This window comes from Palaemon carinicauda, chromosome 2, assembly GCF_036898095.1.
Source record: "Palaemon carinicauda isolate YSFRI2023 chromosome 2, ASM3689809v2, whole genome shotgun sequence".
NCBI classification, from domain to species: Eukaryota; Metazoa; Arthropoda; class Malacostraca; order Decapoda; family Palaemonidae; genus Palaemon; species Palaemon carinicauda.
This window is the reverse complement of record NC_090726.1, coordinates 157,823,632-157,843,685: the sequence shown is the minus strand read 5'-3', so window position 1 is coordinate 157,843,685 and position 20,054 is coordinate 157,823,632. Positions and strand designations below refer to the sequence as shown.

The following is a 20,054-nucleotide window of genomic DNA, read 5'->3' as shown; positions in this document are numbered from 1 at the left end:
AGAATAGTCTGGCCTATTCTTTACATATTCTCGTCTTTCCTCATTCATCTGACAACAATGAGATACTTAACACTTCTTCACCCAAAGGGTTAATTACTGCACTGCAATTTGTTCATTGTACTTTCCTCTTGGTTAGGGTAGAAGAGACTCTTTAGCTATGGTAAGCAGCTCTTCTAGGAGAAGGACACTCCAAAATTAAACCATTGTCCTCTAGTCTTGGGTAGTGCCATAGCCTCTGTACCATGGTCTTCCACTGTCTTGGGTTAGAGTTCTCTTGCTTGAGGGTACACTCGGGCACACTATTCTATCTTTTTTTTTTTCTTCCTCTTGTTTTTTTGAAATGGTGTGTTGGGCAGGCTTAATAGAAGGGCCATGGATGCCTGGTGGTTTATCAAGAGGTTGTCTTTTCCTTTTTCTGATTTTTTCTTCTCAAAACCATCCTTACTGTCCTCCCTTCAGTTGAAGTGGCTATCCTGGAGGGTATTTAGCCTTGCATGGTGTATCGGCTCCTCCATGTTGACCAGTTTTTCCGACTTTTTACTATAGTCTATGGATATCATCAATCACTTTTATTATTATTCTGTACATATTGTTTTTGTTTTAATTCTTGTTAATCTAGTTTTTAAGTATGATGTCTCTTTTTTATTTCTATTAATTCTTATGCTGTCTGGAGACATTGAGCGAAATCCGGGACCAGTACGTCCTAGATTTCGTCAATGTCGTCTTCTGTATTGCAATATTCGTGGTCTTCATGCAAATATCCGAGACCTTACAGTTGCGTCCAGACAGTATGATATTCTTTTGTGCTCAGAAACTTTGGTTTCTAATATGAGGCACTCATCTGAGCTCCTTATAACTGGTTTTAAGAAGCCAATAATGCTGAAACGTGATTCCATTCCTAGGGCCAGGGGAATGGCGGTGTATATTAGGACCGAGTACCCTGCTTCTCATAAGTCCTGCTATCAATGTGGATGTCATGAGATTCAGGTAATAAAAGTTTGTGGCAGGCATAACAACTTTTATTTGTGTTCAATCTACCGGAATCCAGACATGGATGATTCTATCTTCGATTGTCTTCTTACCATTATGGCTAAGATACAAGAAGATGATAGAAAGGCTTCGTTTGTCTTTGTTGGTGATTTTAATGCTCACCATAGGGAGTGGTTGAGTTCTATCTCTCCTACCGATCGCCATGGCTTAAGAGCTTTAGACTTTGCCTCGGAATCAGGCTGTGAGCAAATCATAAATGAAGCTACTCACAGGTCTGGTAATTGCTTGGACCTCGTATACACTGACTCCCCTGGCGTTATAACTAGTAAGGTTGGTTCTCCAGTCGGGACTTCTGATCATGCCTTGATTTCATTATTAGTGAAGACTGAGCAGCCTGTCCCTGATATATCATATTCTTGTAAAATTTATATGAAATCCCAAGCAGACTGGAATGGGATTTTGCATGATCTTTTGTGCTTGAATTGGTCACAATTATATAATAGTGTAGATCCTGTTGTCCCTTTGAATGAGAATCTAGTCAACATAATTGATAGGCGTATCCCTTCTCGTGTGCTAAGATACCGAATGAAGGACAAACCGTGGTTCAATGATGATTGTAGACGTGCTTATTTGGAGAAGCAGGAGGCCTATCACCTTTGGAAGGGTAACAGATCAGATTTGACCTGGAACAACTATACTCAGCTTCGAGCTTTTGCTCAGAGAGTTTATGCCTCAACTGAAAAGGAGTACAATTTAATCATAAAGGAAACCCTCTCTGGTACAACTCAGGAACATAAATGGTGGTCTACCCTTAAATCTGCACTCTTTGGTGTAGATGCAACAGTTCCTCCTTTACTTAAACCAGATGGCTCCGTCACTCACTGTCCAAAGGAAAAGGCAACCCTTTTGGCTGATGTTTTTGACAGTAAACAGAGTAATGAAAAACTTGAACTTCCTCATTCCTGTTTTCCTGAGGCTAAACTAACTAGTTTAGCTTTTCGATCTCGTGAGATTAAAGCTCTGTTGATGGACCTTGATGCTTATGGAGGTGTAGACCCAAATGGTATTTTTCCTCTGTTTTTTATAAAGACAGCAGATTTCTTAGCTCCAAAGTTATCTGTTATTTTACGCAAGTTAGCAAGAAGAGGAGCTTTTAGCACTAGTTGGAGAATTGGTAATGTTACTCCTCTATGTAAATGTGTTTGTGGTAGCTCAAGTCCCACTGATTACCGCCCAATTTCCATAACTCCCATATTATCTAAAGTTTTTGAACGTCTTCTGGCAAAACGTCTTAATAGGTTTGCTGAAGGTAATCATCTATTCCCTAGTTTGCAATTTGGTTTTCGGAAAGGCCTTGGAGCATGTGATGCCCTTCTTACAATCTCCAATGCAGTACAGAAATCCCTTGATTGTGGTCGGGAAGTTCGTATGATTGGCCTTGATTTTAGTGCTGCCTTTGACCGTGTTAATCATGAGGCCCTTGTTTTCAAACTGAAACAGTTGGGAGTGGGTGGGTCGTTTCTTAGCATTATTATTGATTTTTTAAGTAGTAGATCTCAAAGAGTTGTTGTTGATGGGCACCATAGTGAGTATAGGAATGTGATATCCGGTGTTCCACAGGGTAGTGTTCTTGGCCCATTACTTTTCATACTATATACACATGACATGTGGTTTGGCCTAGAAAATAAGCTTGTTGCATATGCAGATGATGCTACTCTCTTTGCATCAATTCCATCCCCTGAATGTAGATCTGGGGTTGGTGAATCCCTTAATAGAGATTTAGCTAAAATTAGTGCATGGTGCAAATTATGGGGTATGAAGTTGAATCCTAACAAAACTCAAAGTATGATTGTAAGTAGGTCAAGGACGGTGGCTCCTCAACATCCGGATCTCAGTATTGATAATGTTTCTTTAAATTTGTATGACTCTTTCAAAATTTTAGGCGTGATTCTTGACAGCAAATTTACTTTTGAGAAACATATAAGGTCTGTGTCTTCTTCAATTGCACAAAAAATTGGCTTATTGAGAAAGTCTTTTAAGATATTCGGTGATCAATCTATTCTGAAGAAATGTTTTAATTCTTTTATTCTACCTTGTTTTGAGTATTGTTCTCCTGTCTGGTCTTCAGCTGCTGATTCTCATCTTAATTTGTTGGACAGAAACTTACGGTCTATTAAATTTCTTATTCCTGATCTAGATATTAATCTCTGGCACCGTCGATCAATTAGTTCATTATGCATGTTGCATAAGATTTTTCATAACTCTGACCATCCTTTACATTCAGATCTCCCTGGACAATTCTATCCTGTTCGTAATACTAGGCAGGCAGTTAATTCTAATAGCCAGGCCTTCTCCATCATAAGACTCAATACTACGCAGTACTCTAGAAGTTTTATTCCAGCTGTTACCAAGTTGTGGAATGATCTTCCTAATCGGGTTGTTGAATCAGTAGAACTTCAAAAGTTCAAAGTTGGAGCAAATGCTTTTTTGTTGACCAGGCGGACATGAGTCTTTTTATAGTTTATATATGACATATTTGTTGTTGACGTTGTTAATAGTTTATATATGATATATCTCTTTTGACATTACTTTTTTTAGAATGATTTATTGTTAATTTGTTCTCTTCAGTTATTTATTTCCTTATTTCCTTTCCTCACTGGGCTATTTTTCCCTGTTGGAGCCCCTGGGCTTATAGCATCTTGCTTTTCCAATTAGGGTTGTAGCTTGGATAGTAATAATAATAATAATAATAATGATGAAAGTGATAAATAATGATATTTACCGTAAAAGCATTTACAAAATATGTTATTACAAATATAATTTACCGTATCTATATAAAATCATACAGTACATATTGTACGTAGCAAAACAGGAAAACAATTTACGAGAGAGAGAGAGAGAGAGAGAGAGAGAGAGAGAGAGAGAGAGAGAGAGAGAGAGAGAGAGAGAGAGAGAGAGAGAGAGATTGTTTTACGTACGTACTGTAAATGTAAATTTAAAAAAAAAATCAATTTACGAGAGAGAGAGAGAGAGAGAGAGAGGAGAGAGAGAGAGAGAGAGAGAGAGAGAGAGAGAGAGAGAGAGAGAGAGAGAGAGAGATTGTTTTACGTACGTACTGTAAATGTAAGTTTTAAACAAAAAAAATATGATAGGTTACATCATGTAGACTTTAAAACCTTCCCTTAACTTAATGCATACAGTACTAAACTATAAAACAGGCACAAATATTAAAATGTTAGAATATTAAAGTAAAAAATAAAGATTGTTACTGTACTCACCACGAAAGAAGTTCAAGAAAAACTTGAATGATGATGGCGATGAATTTGCTGCACAGTAGAAATGATGATGATGAAGCTGATGATGTCTTCTACTGTGCAGCCAATGATAGTATTTTACGTCTCTTCAGACGGAGGTGTCTTTTCCTGGGACACCTCTTCAACTTCTTCAATTTCTTCCGAAGGCGTACTAGCAGGAGGCACTGGCTCTTTTTTGCGAGGCTGGAAGAACATTGTGATCGGAAGTTGTTGCCGCTGCTTCTTTTTTCGATCTAAGAGCATCCTGTAGGGAGTCATGATGTCATCGACCTTGTTGGAGAATTGCATAGAACGAACCATATCCTCGTCCCACTCTTGCAACATTTCTTTCACCTCCTTTATATGGTTGCAGACCTTGGCAAGCCGTTATAGTGTTAAGCCCGTTTATTCGACATTTTCTTGGGTCTCTTCCTGGGTTTCACTCTCTTCTTCGCTTGCCGATTTCGTCAGGTCTTCTAGGTCTGCGTCAGTTAGCGGCTGGGAATGGCAGTCCAACAACTCGTCGACGTCTTCAGTCGTCATGTCGCCAAACCCGTCACCTCCAATTATGGCAGCCAACTGCACAGATTTCCGTATTGCAGAGTGTTGAATCTCAGCAGGTGTAAATCCCTCGTCGTCGTAAACAATCTGGGGCCACAACTTCTTCCAGCTCGCATTCACAGTTGCAGGTTTCATCTCTTGCAGTGCCTTCTGAATATTCTTCAGGCACGTGGCTATGGTGTACTGCCGCCAGTACGCCTTCAAGTTAAAATCTTCATCCTCATCATCCTGGGCAGCATCCACACACGCAACGAGGTCCGCCAAGGTATTCTTCGTGTAGAGGGCCTTGAACGCCCTGATAACCCCCTGGTCCATCGGTTGAATTAATGACGTGGTGTTGGGTGGCAGGAACTCAACCTGAACGCCCTCACGCTACAGGTCAGTTGCGTGTCCACCAGCGTTATCCATAAGGAGAAGGATCTTGAATGGCAAGCCCTTCTCTACGAGATATTCATTGACTTGCGGGATGAAACACTGGTGGAACCAGTTTGAGGTCAGCATCTTTGTAATCCATGCTTTTGGATTATGCATCCAGTACACGGGAAGGAGATTCTTATTCTTATTTTTCAAAGCGCGAGGATTTTTCGACTTATAAATAAGCCCCGGCTTTAGCAAAAATCCAGCAGCATTGCCACACATCACGAGGGTAACGCGATCCTTGAATGCTTTAAAGCCAGAGGCTTTGGCTTCCTCTTTGAACAGGAAAGTTCGCGATGGCATTCTCTTCCAAAACAAGCCGGTCTCATCCATATTAAAGACTTGTTCCGGCTTGTATCCACCTTCGGCAATAATATTCTTGAACGTCTGGTTCACGTAAGTTTCAGCAGCGGCAGTGTCAGCCGAAGCAGCCTCGCCATGCAGGGAAACGCTTTTCAGGGCGAAGCGTTTCTGAAACTTCGCGAACCATCCTTTGCTGGCGGAAAAACGTTGTTTCTGAGGCTGGGAATCAGTGGATGTCCCTGGTTGAGGTTCATCTGCATCATCATCTTCTTCAGCATGGTTGCCGTCGTCGTCTTGAGGTTCCTTTGCAGCAAAATTCTCATACAAGCTCAAAGCCTCTGTTCGGATGGTGTTCGTATCCAAGGCTATGTTCTTCTTCCGGCAGTCGGCAATCCACACAGCTAAAGCACCTTCTATGCGTACGATCGTTTTATTACGCGTGGTAACGACTCGCTTCGCTGATCTGCTAAAGGTGATTGCAGCCGTCTTTCTAATGTTCGCCTCGTCCTTCTTGATATAGCGAACAGTGGATTCGTTGATTCCAAAATGGCGCGCTGCGGCCGCGTAGCTTCTACCGTCTTTCAACATATCGAGAAGCGTCACCTTCTCAGCAATCGTCATCATCCTTCGGTGGCGTTTAGGCTCACTACCAGCCTTAGTAGAAGCAGAACGCTTGGGAGCCATTGTACAGTAGGATTTAACAGAAAGTTCAACTTAAAACAGTCGCACACAGCACAGATTAAAGTTCACAAACTTAAGAACGTCTACTCAGCGATACGGCGTAAGAGAAAGTGGCCGCCGCGAGAACCTAGATGCTGCGGGTTGGAGATGCGGGCAAAACACCAATCACAGGCTAGATAACAAAACTTGAGTTCTGATTCGTCATCTATCAGCGCTTGAACCAATCACAACCCGTCTTATATGATGCGTAGGTTACCAACTCAAAGTACAAGATACCCCGCGTATACTGTACGTACAGTATTAATAATAATAATAATAAATAATGATAATAATACAGTAATAATAATGATAATAATAATAACAATAATAATAACAATAATAATTTTATTAACAACAACAATAATAATAATAATAATAACAATAATAATAATAGCTTTACGTATGCTATTTTATTCTTTTGTAGGATGTGTGTCTGTCTCTCTCTCTCTCTATCTCTCTCTCTCTCTCTCTCGTACGCTTATTTGAAATGTGATTTTTGCAACAAAGAATATTATTGGATGCAGTACTACGTACGTATACATACAAAAGATTCATGGAAAAGAAGCACATCCATTACATTTGTAGTACAGTAGTAGCCATCAGCAGCCTTACACCATTCTAATATGGTATGACTGCATCTGATTTGTGTTTCATGTTCGATTTAATTTTACTACGTACTGTATACAGTACTGAATTATCGTATGATCGCATTCTCTTTTCGTGTTTTATTTCTTTCTGTGCTGAATTATATATCATATGTAATGCAATGAACAATCAGTAAGAGCAGATATTACTAATTACAGTATTAATGGAATTACAGGTAACGAAATATCGTATTTGGGGTCTTCAGATATCGCGGTATTTTCGAAATTTCCGGAAAATCCGCGATATGTATATATATATGGGTTATGGAAAAAACCCGCGAAGTGGTGAATCCGCGATGGTCGAACCGCGAAGTAGCGAGGGTTCACTGTAATTTGTATTTTTCTTAACCATACAAACCTTAGCTATTTACACATATTTGCCCGCCAGCCCTGTCCCCCAAGACAAGTCCTACCTCTAAGCGAAGTGAGTCAGTTCATCAGTGTGTGAGGGGGGAGGGGTAGCTAGCTACCCCTCCCCTACCCCCTGCTAACTAGCGCGGGGGTAGTTAACCCTAGTTAAAAATCTAATGGCTCGCCATTTCAGCTACGCCAAAAGTAATACCCTATGTAAATAGCTAAGGTTTGCATGGTTAGGAAAAATACAAATTATCTCCGAATTTGTCATTTTTCTATTTGGATAATAATTTTTGTCATTGTTTTTGAAGGAAGAATATTAGAGAACATGATTATTGGAATTTATTGTAAGTCAAGAGTGCTTAATATTTACAATAATCTTTTAATGTAATAGACATTAAATACTGTACAGTCTCCTCATATTTTTTTTCAATTATTTTAACTGCATAGAAGAAAATTAAATGATTCTACGGAAGTTCTAGTGCTGTTTGTTGAAATTTGACCATATAAAAAATGGTCTAAATTTTAATTGTTGAATCATTGTTTATTTTAAGCAAATCCCATCAGTTTACAAATGCTTAGACTGTATGCAGTTGTTTCTGCATCAATGACCTGAGATGTCAGGATGCCAGAAAACCTCAAATCAATCAATCAATCTCCAACAGAAACTCTAGAAAATGCAGAACTTCTTCTCTTAGCTAGGTATGCATGCATGACCCCCAGCCATGTGTTACTGGTAGTTTTTAATTCATTCCATTGTCCATTCTGTCAGAGAGAACAAACCTTTGTTCCTACTTGAATACAAACCCTTGTCCTTCAATAGTAGTATGATTTCAGCGACGCTGGATATGGCTGTGAATACTTTAAAGAGGTAGTAGCTGTTGGGTCTGGTAAAGCCTTGCTCACCCAACAGGCCACTGAGTTTCCAATTTGCTTTCAGCCGCCGGCTAGTACAGATCATACTTCCAGCTCTTGAAATGCCTATTTTAATATTTTCATTTTTATTTTAGATAATTGCAATCGTAGATTTTTGTCTAGAAGGGATATTTAGAAGGAAGGACGGATTTCCAGTGGTCTCCCAAGAACTGTAGCTGTGAGACAGTTTCCTTTGCAAACCTGCCAATTTCCACATTTTTATTTGACAGCATTCCTATTTGCTGTTTATTCCCTTGCTTGTGTGGCCTGGTGATGACAACAATAGTGACAAAGTATTTCTAAGGAGGTTGGCAAATCTTTAGATATCGATGTGTACCGTTGTAGGAAGTAGGTTTTATAGTTACTGAGTGTGAAGCCCCTCTTCTTACAGTGTCTTACCGTTCGTGGAAAGATGCTAAGGACGTATCAATCCTAGTTGTGACTTCTCAATGAAATTTCCCTGACTTCTTCTCTATTGGAGCATCATCATTGGCCTGAATGATTCCTAGAAGGAGAACCTAAAGTTCCTTCTCCACTTCGTTGTATCACACTGCCAGATGGGATAGCATTTTCCACTTATGGACGTAGAAATCTAAAGACCGATCGATAGGAGTTGCATATGCGTGACTCTTAGTGTTTCTTTCCATGTGAGAGAGACTGCTGCTCCAAGATTCTCTCTGACTTTCTTCATGGAAGATGAAGAAGAGAACAACAACTCAATGCTGAGGAAACCTGTGCGCCCTTACCCATGTGCGGGACCTTCCTCTGAGAGGTCACCTTTGCCTTCTAATAAGGCTAAAGACTTGGAAGGTTCTAAGTTTGCCAGTGTGCCATAGACATAATAGAAGATTTCACTAGATCACCCCACTCGGGATTCCACGGACATGTTCCAGGAACATACTATGCACTGGATTATTATGTTCTAGATTCCCATGTATCATTCCCAAGAGGAAGAACCCTACGCACATGTCAAATCACTACTCACACATGATATAATTTAAGAGATTCTACTGCACTTAGAGACTGGATAGCAAGGAAGACATTTTTGAAGATGTTCAGGAAGACTGATAGTACAGTTTTCACATACACGTGACTCCTACCATTTCCCTCCCATTGGGAGAGTCAGTGTGGTACCAAGTACTGTATATGTATTGGTATGCTACCTCTGTTCTTTTTTATGAGAATGAGCATGCGCATTGCCAATAGGAATAAAAGGCCTTGTTGTTTTCACCCTTCCTGGAAGACAAGAGAGAAAAGTGGTGCATGCAAAGAACTGTCCCTTTAGGAACAATCATCGTTACGCACCACTTTGGCGCCAGTATGTTCTCACATCGTTTGAAGATGCTCACATAACTTTCCCTGCTATGTTTCTTACGAGAAAAGCATATGCATTGCCAGTAGGATAATCTCTCCATCCTTCTTTTTCGGACAATCTCTTGCTTTTGTAAAAGAGAGGGAAGTGGTGCATACCGAAAGTTTTCTCTGTGGGAAGAAACATAAAATATCCTCCCAACCTCCAGCTTCACACATTGTAATTTATACCTTATCTTCCAAGGCAAGGAATTAAAAAACCTTGCACATTGTATCATGTCAGAGCTATGGGAAATTTTCCCATGGAAGCTAAGCCTTTTTTAAGGAGGTTTATGATTCTACTTATCAGCTGTTGCATCTGATACAGTACTGAAGTCTCAAAGATCACCATAACTTGCTAGCCAAGACAGGTAGTTCTTAACGCTAATGAGAACACATCTGAATTCTCGACTTCTGAAGTTCTATAATTAGGTGTCCTGAAATTTGATCTTTTTCTATTTGTAGATTTTAAGAGGAATATAGAGGGTAACCACATACCTCATCTGTTCATATTTACTTGATAAGTGATTTGATTATTATACAACCTATGACCTTGTTTGTGCATTAAAAAGGAGCTATGCTAATACTATAATCTTTTTAACCTCAGGACGTTTTCATTTCCCAATGTTAAGCTTTCAGAAGTTCATGTACCTCAGCACTTGGGTTGAAAGTTGCTTTTAATACAAGAAGCCTTCTTTGCTTCACAGCTACTGAGGCTTTTATAAACAGATATGATTTGTGTTTAAACAAGTGAAATTTTTAAACAACAAAGCTTATTTTTTTTTTAGTACAAACCCACCAGATAGCATGAGTGCTAACCTCCCAATCTGTCAACACTAGGAAATAGCCTAACCAGCAGGAGTGCTGGGAGTCCTAGATATCTTCTTGGCCAAGGGGAAGTGTTCTTAATTTTTACGAGTAGCACACCCGTAGGAAAACTAACCATGCAGAAAGGTTATTTGTAAACTGATAGATTTGTATGAAAAAAAAAAAAACATTTGAAAGACTGTTTTGTGAAAAATTAAAATTTTTTTGTAATATAGTGAAGTAGATTACAGTAGGGTCCCGAATTATGTGTGTTCGAATTATGCAATTCCCCATTTATATGGTCGGTAGTTTAAAAGGAAAAAAAAAAATTTTCTGCAAAGCTCTTCAAAGTCGGCAAGTCAAGCACTACAAAATATATCAAATCTATTGCCTTTTTAGGTAAATTGGTAGCCCTAAATACAGTGCTTGATAATAAATGTTACCAAACGATGTATATCTTACACTTTATTAAGATAATTTCATAATAAGTAGCCTATTTAAGGAAAAATTCCATATCAACAATGAAATCAACTTTAAACTATGCGAATCCAGCTGACAAAATGTTAACAGAATTGTGGTTACATTCTCGGCAATCTTTATCTTTCTCTAACCTTTCGATAATTTTAATGGTATTGTTAATGAAGGTATATTCAAGCATTATTTTTGTTTAGTATAGAATATATAAATGCTTTAGTTTTCCCTGCGGGTATTCAAGGTTTTCACACGTAGGCTGGGTTCGTTTTTCGGCAGTGAATAGCGTAAATTCCGGTAACAAATCGGCAATATTTTGTCATCTTCTAAACAAGATTTGCTTTACAATGATTTGTTTTGTATAGTACAAGGTGTAATTATAAAATCCTCTCTCCAGAGAGAGAGAGAGAGAGAGAGAGAGAGAGAGAGAGAGAGAGAGAGAGAGAGAGAGAGAGAGACTCAAATCTCTCTCTCTCTCTCTCTCTCTCTCTCTCTCTCTCTGTATGTGTGTAAGAAATAAAATCTTAGTTCACATATTACAACCTGAGTTTAAGAATGAAATTAACATGACTATTATTAGTTGCGGTGATCATTTCCTCGCTTCAAGTGGTACAAAAAACAAAAACATGGCATTCGATTACAACAACTGATTCTCTCTCTCTCTCTCTCTCTCTCTCTCTCTCTCTCTCTCTCTCTCTCTCTCTCTCTCCGGTGTTATACAATACTTACATATACTGTGGATGAAGAACCCAAAATATGTTTTATTAAAAAGCGTCAATTAAATATGAAACAAAAAAAATTATACTGAGTATAAATCCATTTCAATCGTAGCTTAAAATATGACATCCGATTTCGTCAGCAAACCACTATTTTTAGGAAACTTCACTTTATTCTAGAAAATTGCTACTATTTAAATAGTTAATTGTGCTTTAAGAAAACCCTGTACTTTTGTTTTAAATTTCGGAAATGTTTTATAAATCGAGTATTGCCGACTTATTTTTGTTCAACTTTTGGCTGTGATCAGATCAGCTGATGTCTAGCTCTCGCTCTCAAGAATATGAGCGTACGAATACAATAACAAAGCATTGTTTATATCATTTCTTAACTTATTCAAACCATCTATACAGTTAATATTACATAAGCACCAATGTCTTATAACCTATCATATTTATTGTTTAGTACATTTAAAACCATCATCTCTCTCTCTCTCTCTCTCTCTCTCTCTCTCTCTCTCTCTCTCTCTCTCTCTCTCTCTCTCTCTCTAAGATACCTTTTGCTACCAGCCTCTTTTCTTATCTCTCTCTATCTCTCTAGCAAAGGAAATCTTTGTTGTTTCACAAAGTTCAGTTTTATTAAAAATCAAGTATGATTAAATTTTCATTACTTCTCCAATCTCACACCATCTCTATCATATCGAACGTTTTAGCGGTAACCTAATTGTTCAATGACTTTAAAACCCGGCCTAGGACTTTCTTCTTCTTTTACCTTTTTCCAAATGGTTCCATAATTGAGATGGGTACAAGTTGACTTATAACTGCAGCTAAGAAAAGTATTTTGGATATGGAAAGGACAATTATCTTTCGTAATAGTTTAGAATTATCGTAAATTACCATACTGTTAATAGCGGCTCTTTGCTATTGTTGATTAAACGTATGAAAGAAAAGTTTTCCCGCTTTGCTACGAATTTAGGAATTTATATGGATATGGTAAGTAAAATATTTGTAATAACAATGTTTACTAAATGCTTTTAATATCAATAGTTATCACTTTGATCATGTGTGTTTAATGCGTTCGTTTGTTTATTATGATCGAAGATGGAACATACAGTAAACAAATGGAAGGTTTCCGTTTCAGGCGGCGTCATAAAGGAAAACTTTTTTTAATTTATTTCGAAGTTCTAAAAAAAACTAAGTAGAACAACATTGGTAATAACAAAATCATCATATAAAACTAACCTATACACAGATGTGTAAATGCATTCGTTTCTTTGTTATGATCAGAGATAAACGTAAACAAAACAACGGTTGTCATTTTTCATTGTGCTTTTTGGCGTATTTAGGAAACTCGTGATATAAAATCTCCTTTATTTTGATAATTTAGGATTTTCAATGATACAACAAAAGCTACTCTATATAGTGATGGTTTTGCTATTCACCAGTTGTCTTATACAATAGATATGACAAACATTAAAATTTGTCTGTATTTTGGGTCGAGTTGTAACGGGAAATATACGGTGTTTACACACATCCTGGTTGTAACTTTAACCTTTTTTTTCAAGTTATTAGAACTTTAAAGTATATTATATGTTTGATTTATTTACAAGAACAATTTGATATAAAATAATACAGTATAGTACATAGAAAGTATTGGAAATGGGTGGTAAACACGTTTGAATAGGCAAGTTGCTGGTTGCCATGCCCCCAATGGAATTATTTCTGTTAGTTGTGTGTTTCAAAATATGCGATTTTCCATTTATATGAGGTCATTGATCGACTAAATTCTCGCATAATTTGGGACCATACTGTACATACTTTGTTTTAAACTGGGGGCCTCTTTTAGATATGGATAAACTTATTTGAATCATGCTTTGCTAACCTAATATAGTTTTTCTTGTTTATATGAATACAAGGTTGCTGATTCATGTTTTTAGCCTCATAGGGATCATAAGGAAGCTTTGTTCTTGAATGAGTGATAAAAATTGTATCAAAGTCAAGTTAGTTAGACAGGTATGTGGAAGAAGACTAAAGAGAATGAATGAAAAATAAAAATCAGATAGCAATGCAGCAACGGCTGGAATTTACATTTAGTTCTAACTAAAAGTATGCCATGCAAGATACGGTGGATACTGGTCATCAGCATATGAGCTGGAAATGGTTTGAAAATTGCTATAGTATTTAGAAAAGACATCCTTTACCTCATGGGTATTATTCTTCTTTTTCCGAATAGTAGTATGTGAATCCAGTTTGAATTAAGGTTTATTGTATGTTAGTGTTTTCATATGAATTCAGTTTTAAAATTGTTCCGTAATTTAATTTCTTTCTGTGCCATACTTTCCTAGGATAATGATTCAACGTTTATGCTATTGTTATCTTGTATGGTTACATATAGAATAAAATTGAATATGTGATAAAGATCTTTTGTTTTAAAACAATATTGGTTCCTTCTTTCTTGATAAAGTTTCATTAACTAATGAACTGAGAATGTATTAGTGTTTTATAGACACTTTTAAGGTGTTTATAGTTTTTCAAGTAATATGATTGCAATAGTTAATGACATTGCAGGGTTGAATTAATTTTTAGGAGTTATTTACAGACTGCTTTTAGGTTGATCCTGAAATGTTCAATGAATTTGCTGATAGTTTTTATTATTTTTTTTTTTCAGAATTCTCGAGACACAAAATAAAGTGACAGCACTGAAGTTCAATTGTGATGGGTCCTTATTGCTAGTAGTACAAGGAATGGGTTGTGTTGAACTATTTGAAAAGGGTGCTGGAATGGATAAGTGGTCTTCTGTACATAAGAGTGATTGGGATGGAGAGGATATTCTTCATATTGATTTTTTCCATGGAGGAATAAGGGTATGTGTTTTATTATAATTTTCCTAATACATAGTACATTATTAACAAACTTAAAGTCATTCTTAAGTTTAATGACAGGCATACCTTATTTTTTGGGTCAGTTTAGACATTTTTTTAATACTTTTACATTGTAAATCTAGAATGAGTAACTTCTTTACTCATAGCATAAAGAAATGACTTCATTAAAAATGTTTCAAATCTATTAAAAGCACACTGAGAATAGATGTTTTCGTTAATCATAATTTTCAGCAAAAATAAATTGAACTGTAACAAATGTATCACAAGAAATGTGAAGTGAGTAATTTCTGTGATGGTCATGAAGAATAGGATTTACTTGTTCCTAACAAACCAATCAATCAAATTCCGCTAAGATTTTGGTTGATATGTCCTTTTTATATACGCCAGCTCTAAAGTAAAAGATAAAAGCAGTAGAAAAGCTAAGATGTATGGTCTCTTCTGTTTTAAGTACAGTAATTAGAGGCAATTAATCAGTTCATTCTATTATGAGTCACAACTATTAACCTCAGTTAGAATCTTCCCTAGCTTTGGTTTAGCTTTTTATGGTGAATGATTGCATTTTCATGCTCTCTCTTTCACTGCTATCTCTTGTCTGAGGTTTCTATGTCTGCTGTATTATTTTTTGTGGTGCCTGCTACAGCTCTGCCTGCTTTTCTGTCTCACAGCCATAATCCATTACTCCTGTTTCTTTTGGTGTGGGTTCAATTATTCTTACTTCTATTTTTTGTGCCTCTTTCAGCTTCTGAAATCTCCAGTTCTTTGGTGAATTGTCTAAGACTTGAAGTCATCTGGCTCACCTTCTTGAACGTTTTCCACAATTGTAATTCAAGTGAAACCACTTTGTGCCTCTGTAGAAGAGTGTTCTCAAAGAGTTGGCCAAGTAGGATTATGACTGCTACTGGGAGTCTCTCAATACTGCTTCTACTCTTACTTCGTGGAAGGGCTCTTTCAGCTTGACAGCGAGTGCCATCTGGATTAATAGGGACAACACTGATTTCCTGTGACTGACTGCCTCCTCGTTTTCCTTCCTTAAGGAAGATGAAAAATGTGAATGACGAACCAATTTGTCCCAGAACCTTCCGTCATCTTTTCATCAGAGAGGGGGCTTATGGTTTGCCATTGAGGAAAGGTATATGGCAGAGGCATCAAGTCCAGAGGATAGTCACTTCCCCCCAGGGCGTTGATGTGGGGAGCTATGGGCATCACTTCTTTCACCTTTCTTGGAAGTTCTTTGGTAGAAAAAAGAATCATTGTCTTGGTGCTGTTACCAATATGAATACTAGAGGGTCACAACGAGAAAAGTTTTCTCCAGCAAGTATCAAGGCAATGATCATTATGATAAAAGGTTTGATTAAGATTGGAGTCTTTCCCATGATTGTTGTCTCCATGGTCTCTATCATTCCCTCTACTGCTGAAACAATCATGGTTTTGTTAGTGGTTGCCAGATGAAGAATACCAGAATTGGTGTCGGTCATGGTTTTGGTACCTAGAAGAGCCATGGCTGAATTTTTTAAATTTTTGTTAAAGGGTTACTTCCAGTAAAGAAAACTCTGATGATGTGACCTATCATCTGGTGTAAGTGATGATGAACAACAGCTAATTTGTGATGGGTGGAGAAGTTAGAGATGTATTCTTGGTGGCAAAAGCACAAGTACATTAAAATGTAAGCTTCTCTGAAGGCTTTATAGTATAAACAGTAAATGATGATGCATTAGAAACAGGGATAGCCATAGAAAGAGACAACATGACAGAAATTCCTTTCAATGTGATATGAAAGCTGAGACTGCATAGACAAGAGAATTGGGAATTGTCCTCTTTAGTATAGTTAATTAAGACATTTTGTAGTCTCTCCACTGGTTGTCGATATTTTGTCTTGATGTTGGAGAGGCAAGTAATTACATATGAGTTGAGATAGTCATACACATAGTTGGAGAAGGCAGTGTTTGTTAGGTTCAATTGTAGTGTACACATAATAACTCAGTAGAAGTAGGCAGGGACCAAGGGTACAGGCCTATGTAAAAGGCTTTGATAGTTGCTGCAGAGGGCTCTTTTCACCGAAAGACAAGTAAGAAGGGTATGAAGATGAAATAGGGATAGCATACTTTACATTTAAAGGATAAGCGATTAAACAAACTATGCAGAAAGACTACTATTACACAATAATGTAAAATATTCAATTTGACTAACTCTGTTATGGAATGTTTGAACTGCATCAAGGGGATAAAAATGTTTGTATCACAATCAGTGTTAGTTTGAAGTTTAATTTCACTGTATGGGGAACACAAAAAAAGACCTAGCAAGATATAGCTATCAACTTTAATAGAGGTAATTAATACATGAATACCATAAATATAAAGTTCAATGCAAAATGAAAGATCCTATATTGATATAAGGAAAGTATTTATTAATTTTGTAAGGTGGAAAGCTCAGAGTAAACTGTAGGACAAAGCTTAACACAAAATATAGCAATAATAATCTCCAACTAGCACAATGAAAAGGCATACAAAGGCATACCTATTCTTTGTTTTGTTATGCTTAGAAAGAGGGCTGGGATTCTCACATTTTGGATTTGGTAGCTTTTTTCCTGTGGTCCCCAAGAAAGAAGGAGAACTGTTTCAATCTCCAAGAGCCAATAGTAGTCATTTTTGCTCTTAGGCTTTTAAGAGACTACTATTAGACAAGATACTTGGTATGATGTTGAACAATTATACCACTATTGCATACCTCTGGAATGAATGAGGAACAAGTCACCAACATGCCCTCTTGCAATGGACATCCTATTGTCTGCCAAAGAACTCAATGTCACTATGTTTTTCATTTTGTACCAGGGACTCACAATGTGTTGGCTAACTTGTTAAGTCAGCTGAATCAAGAATTCCTTGTTGTGGGGTTTCTGCCTACCTCTGGATGTGTAAATCACACAAACTTATTCCTGTAGTGTGTAAATTTGAATCTTTCAAATTATTGTTCCTCTCTGCCACACTAAGAGGTTTGCGAAAGTAATTCTCTTATGGATGTGGCGCAGTATGCTGATCAACACCTTTCATCTATTTTTGTGGTAAGACTGGTGTTTGATGAATTTGATTCATCTAACGATATTCAGATAACCCTAATTGCTACACTCTGGCCTCAGCAAGCTTGGTTTCCAGACCACCTTTAGCTGCTGGTGAATCTTCAGAGAGAACTTCCAAGCTTAAGAAAGTTGATTTGTCAGGCAGTTGTATCAAAAGTTAAGCCTGGTTAAGGTATGCATAGAGGCTATATAGCAATGTTCAGTTGTGGCTTTTCAAGTCAGGGTACAGATGTCAGTTTTAACCAAGGCAAGCAATGTGTGACAAGACTGTACATAATTAAGTGGTGGGTTTTATTTGTTTGGTTTAACAGAAAGGTCCTTGATGTCGGCTTGAATCACTCTTTGATATGTTTTTGTGAGTAGCGGACTTATTACTTTTTTTCACCATGTGAGGAAGCTTTCTGCGTCTTCAACTAAACGATACAGGTCTGCTTTGACTCAGGCTTATCTAATTGTGAGGTATTAATTCATGTGTTTTGAGTGAAGTCTATAGGTTGTGCCAGACCTTTTAGATAGATTTTTTCCTCCTAAGATTCTCAATCCTCTATCCTGCGACTTACCTTTGGTACTGAATCACCTGGCTACTCCAGTATAAAAGCCTTTTGAAATCCTATCACTGAAAAGTTTTTTTCCTTCTCTGCCATCCTCTCTTGCAGTAAGGTCATACAAAACTTTGAATGGCTTGACTATCCCTAGAGGCTTTTTGGAGCCTGGACATACAGATTACTGACTAGGAAAGAATTCTTCTCCTTTTGGAGCATGTCTGGAAAATGATATGGTTCACATGTAAAATGATGGGTTTGTACTAAATCAAAGATTGTATATTGAATTTTTTTACTTCTACTAAAATCTGCTTAAGAATATAGAACTATTGTCAGTATTACATTATTGCTAGCAATCCTGGATTTGGTAATAGTAGTATTTATAGTAACGAAGTGACCATTGGTGCGGCAGCTTTCGTGTCAATACAACTAGTACGGATCGTTTATTCGAAAAGGGAGGAAAGTTAGATTAGGTTAGGTTAGACATAGAAATCCTAGTACATCTTGTTTATGATTTCTATGGGCCAAGGACCATTCAACATGTCCCGTACCTGTTCCTTAACATCTGTATGTACGGAACCGATTCCGGACTCCAATAATATGTACTGTTAAACTGTAAAGTATTTTAATTTTATATAAATTTGTTGAGTAGACCACCTAGAATTTATGTAACTTCGTGGTGGGATTTGTTAATAAGCTTCTTTATTGTGTGTCTTATTCTTCTAGCAATAGATTTATATGGGATGAATTTTATATGAATGTATGGATTGTTTTTATAGATAAAATTGTGATGGATTAATTGTTTACACTAAATAGAAATGATTTAAATGACAGTGCAGTATTTAATTTTGAGTCCATATACAGCTAGAGTGTTGTTCTTAAGGGGCGTTGAAAAAGTCAGTGGTCTATTAATTCTTTGAATATTCAAAATGCAGTTTAAAAGAAAGCTTCCCTGTTATATTCTTCGAGTTACATATGCTATGAATTTTTCAAATTGTATAGCTGAACATGGTAAATAATGTTTCAATTTTCTGTTATTTCACAGGCATGCCTCACATCATGTGACCTGAAAGTTAATTCACCATATACTGAAAAGTTTGGCGCCCAGTCACACAAACCAACTTTGATGGACCATGGCCAATTTGGACATGTAGGATTTTTTGCCGTGACAGCTTCAGGTAGGTAGAGTACCACCTATTCTAGACACAAGGAAAACAAACTTTTTGTCTCTGATTATTGGTTTGATAGATGACTAATTTTATCATTGAACAAATTAACTTTTTGCTATTCTAGATATATAAATACTCATGACCCTGGTTTTTACATTCCTGTTTTGAAGATGAATGGTATGTGTCAGACCTGGAATACATCCAGTGCTTATGATCTTTATCTAGTGGCCTGAATTCAAAGTTGCTTTTTTTAATTTTTTTCTTTGCTTATTATTATAGAAAAGTTCTTTATGGCATTCTGAAGATAGCTTTTATGCAAACAAGCACAAAAAAAGGACTCTCACTCATATTTCAAACTAGTTTATATTGTTTAATTTTTGTCTAATTATTATTGTTTTTTCAATATTAAACTTACCCGATAATCATGTAGCTGTCAACTCCGTTGCCCGACAGAATTCTATGGAGGGATACGCCAGCTATCACAATACTAGAAGGGGGTGTATTTACCAGCGCCACCTGTGGCCAGGTACTCAAGTACTTCTTGTTGACACCTCCTCAATTATTCCTCTGTCGTGCTTCCGGCAAGACGTTCTGGGATACGCTTATGTTCTTGGAGTATTTTCACGACTTTGGTGAAGTATTTCTCTTTGATTTCGGCTGTCGCTTTACTGGAAACTTCTATATTAGCTTAGTTAGCTTTTGGAATTAATTTGATTAATTATGGTGACGAGAGAGTATGAACTCTCGTTCACCTTTCAATGGCCGACCCTTCCCTTAGACGGAAGTGTTGGTGTCTAAGAGAGTATAGACTCTCTTTCTTAATTTTGCTTAACAAAAGTTATAGATTTAT

At 37.1% G+C, this 20,054-nt stretch overlaps 1 protein-coding gene across 1 annotated transcript in view; it reads left to right on the top strand.

Moving 5' to 3' along the window:
* MED16 (mediator complex subunit 16) overlaps positions 1–20,054 on the top strand; it is a 258,180-nt gene that overhangs the window by 98,438 nt on the left and 139,688 nt on the right. Inside the window, exons 3-4 of the mRNA XM_068359399.1 lie at positions 14,207–14,402; positions 19,081–19,213. Coding sequence (XP_068215500.1) covers positions 14,207–14,402; positions 19,081–19,213 — 329 coding nt within the window. The remainder of the gene's footprint in view (positions 1–14,206; positions 14,403–19,080; positions 19,214–20,054) is intronic.